The 3,109-nt window shown below is 39.8% G+C and overlaps 1 protein-coding gene across 1 annotated transcript; it reads right to left on the bottom strand.

Moving 5' to 3' along the window:
- Window positions 1-646: 646 nt before the first annotated feature.
- Window positions 647-2,606, bottom strand: LOC124881196 (Fc receptor-like protein 5). Its single transcript, XM_047386723.1, has 6 exons — window positions 2,403-2,606; window positions 1,898-1,933; window positions 1,468-1,740; window positions 1,146-1,388; window positions 912-1,073; window positions 647-816 (listed from the first exon to the last, which is right to left on the bottom strand). Exons 1-6 carry the CDS (start codon window positions 2,431-2,433, stop codon window positions 713-715), a joined length of 849 nt encoding a protein of 282 aa, XP_047242679.1. The 5' UTR covers window positions 2,434-2,606; the 3' UTR covers window positions 647-712.
- Window positions 2,607-3,109: the final 503 nt, after the last annotated feature.

Genomic DNA, 3,109 nt, shown 5'->3' with positions numbered 1-3,109 from the left:
AGTTCAGGATAAACTAAGCCACTCTAACTATAAGCTTTATCAAAAAGGAAAGTTTTAAGCCTAGCCTTAAAAGTAGACAGGGTGTCTGCCTCACGGACTAAAACTGGGAGCTGGTTCCACAGGAGAGGAGTCTGATAACTAAAGGATCTGCCTCCCATTCTACTTCTAGAGACTCTAGGAACCACCAGTAAACCTGGAAATTCAGAACAATGTTTCTGATTGTAGCTGTAAAACCAGTAATGGCTTTAACCCTCCCTAATCCTAGTACAAAGTGGGGCAGATGTCACCGCAGGCACCAAAAAGAACTGCACCCGGGGTTGCTCTGACCCCTGGGGGACCAAAAATCTGGGCAGTGGTCAGAAATGTGACGTGGAGGCCTCCATGCAGCCTGGCGAGTGGGAAAACCACGAAAGAGACAAGGGGGAAATCCTCGAGTAGGGTACGCTACTGTTCATAGTTCACCAGCTGCAACGTGAACTAATTTTCCATTTTCTAGATTTTGTTTGAAATATTGTAAAATGAGTTTATGAATTACTATTGGGAAATATTTACTCAAAATTTATCACAAAAACAAATTCAGTTTAAAAATAGATTTATTACCTTGTTAAAACATGAACAAAAAAATAAATCAGGAGAAGTTCAAATAAAAAGCTCAATATTCAAGTTTCCTCGTTAGTTTTAATAATTTCTGATTCAAAGAGACAAAATCATTTCAGAAGTGATGCTCTGTTGTGACGACAGTCATGATGTCATCATAGTTTTCATCCAATCCCTGCTCAGTCTCGTTTATCACCATGGAGACAGGACGGTCTCTACCTGCAGTCAGAATATATATATAATATAGATTAACACCATATATTTATAATCTCAGTCACAGCAGAATCTGATTGGTTGATCAGAGATTGTCTCACCTGTGGATCTTTGTCGATACAAAGACACCATGAGGAGAGTGGAGATGAAGTATGGACAGAACACCACCAGGTGGCAGACCACCCTCAACACAAGACCAGAGGGGTCTGAGATAGGGGGAGGAGCTACAGTGACGTCAGTAGCAGTGGTGGTTGAAGGTTTTTCTGCAGACAGAATCAAACCTGGTCAGTTACCTCTGGACTAATGCAGTTTAAAAATGAGAAGAAGCTGCTGACCTGAGACAGAGATCCAGCTGGATGGAGACTCTCCATCACCACTGATGAAACACTTGTAGAGACCTTCATCAGAGCTGGTCACATGGTGGAGGGTCATGTGACCTGCAGGCTCAGTCCTGATGAGGGAGCCATCTTTAATGAAAGCAGCTTGGAGGTTGGAGGGAGTCTTTGTTTGACAGCTCAGAGTGACGTCATCTCCCTCCATCACAGGGAGGACAGGACTCTGCAGGATCACTGATCCACCTCAACACAGAGACAAACTACAGCATTTCATCCATTTCCACACAGCTTCATCAACACTAACTCCACAGTCTGATCTTACCAGAGACAGTGAGGTTGATGCTGCTGCTGGCTGCTCCCTCTCTGGACTCACACCAGTACACTCCAGTGTCTAATGGGTACAAGCTGCTGATGGTACAGGTAGAACCAGCTGGTTCTCCCCAGTCTGTTCCACATTGAGTTCTGGTTTCTTTGGTTGTGTTTCTCCTCACAGTCCATCCAGCAGAGATGTTGTCCTCCTCACAGCTCAGAGACACAGAGTCTCCTTTAAAGAACTGAGATCTGCTGGGACTCACAGTCAGACCAGCTGGGAGGACTGGAATGTAAAATTACATTAATTTCTATTTATTGTCAAAATAATTTTATGGTTAAAAGTTAGAATCCTTCTGTTTACATTTTATATTTCTCCTCCAAACATTAATTTAAATAATAATATTATGAATTGAGTTTAATGGTGATAGAAGTGAACCAACCTTCATTATTTATGCAGCAAACCAGCAAACAGGAAACTGAAGAGAAATGAAACTTATTGGTTACAGTTGAACATAGAAAAGTTCAGGAGAACTTTACAATCCCAGACATTTTATCCTCCTAAAACACATTTATTCATCAAACTGATCTTCATTACATCTGCATTTATTTACTCAAATAAAAGTGACTTTATTCAGACTTTGCTCTTTTAATCTAAATGAGTTTCCACAGTTTATTCTCTTGTTCATCGGCTCCTACATCATTATTCTGTCATTTCACATCAGTCATTTTCAGTATTTTCAGTAGATCTGAGGTCTGTGCCTGAAAGCCACTGCTGTGTTACTAAGAGCTACAAAAGAGGGAAGTAAAGTAACTTTTCTTCCTGCTTGATGTGTAGAAGTTCTTTCATCTGAATTCAGTCGGACCTTTCATCCTAACCCTTTGACTCAGGTTAGAACAGAGCAGACAGTAAAGTTACTTTGCTTAAACAACAGGTTTTGTACTTACAGAGCAGATGTTGTAGAGATGTTTCCATCATGGTGCCACTTCACCATCTGACCACTGTTTGTTTCCTGTTGGGGCCTCAGAATAAAGCCCGCCTTCTTCCTGGAAATATAAATGTGAGGTTGGTTCTTCCTTCTGTCTAACATACAAATGAAGGTTTTCTTTATTTAAAGCTACAAATAAATCAGTCATAGAAACAGAAGCACCCTGACCCCGCCCCCTTTTTACTTGATTAAACACATTTAAACATTTTCACGCTGTTGATTGGTTGATTTTACACAGTTATAGATCTGCATTGACAGCTGATCCCATTGATTGAAGCTCGTTAGCTTCCAGTTGAGACTGAAATGTTGTGCATTATGATTATTTATTAAAATTATAATCAAAATGTATCATTTATAATTCCTTACCAAAATCATCCACAGCCAATAGATATAATTATAATTAATTAATTGTTAAGAAAAATTTAATATTACGCAAAATCACCAGAAACAGTTGTATATTCAAACTTGTTGTGGATTTGCAATCATTTAGTTGCTAGTAACCGTTTATAATCATAATCAGTAACTGTAGTTGATTACCAATAATTATTAGCCAAAATCAAATTAAATGTCACTGTATCATCGAACCATTGACTAAAAGTACTCGTACTTGTACTCGTCGTCTTCCGCTTATCCGGGACCGGGTCGCAGGGGCAGCAAACTCAGCAG

This window comes from Girardinichthys multiradiatus, chromosome 14 (assembly GCF_021462225.1).
Source record: "Girardinichthys multiradiatus isolate DD_20200921_A chromosome 14, DD_fGirMul_XY1, whole genome shotgun sequence".
Lineage (NCBI taxonomy): Eukaryota > Metazoa > Chordata > Actinopteri > Cyprinodontiformes > Goodeidae > Girardinichthys > Girardinichthys multiradiatus.
Note: the sequence above shows the minus strand (reverse complement) of the source record. Positions and strands in the feature narration are given on the sequence as shown.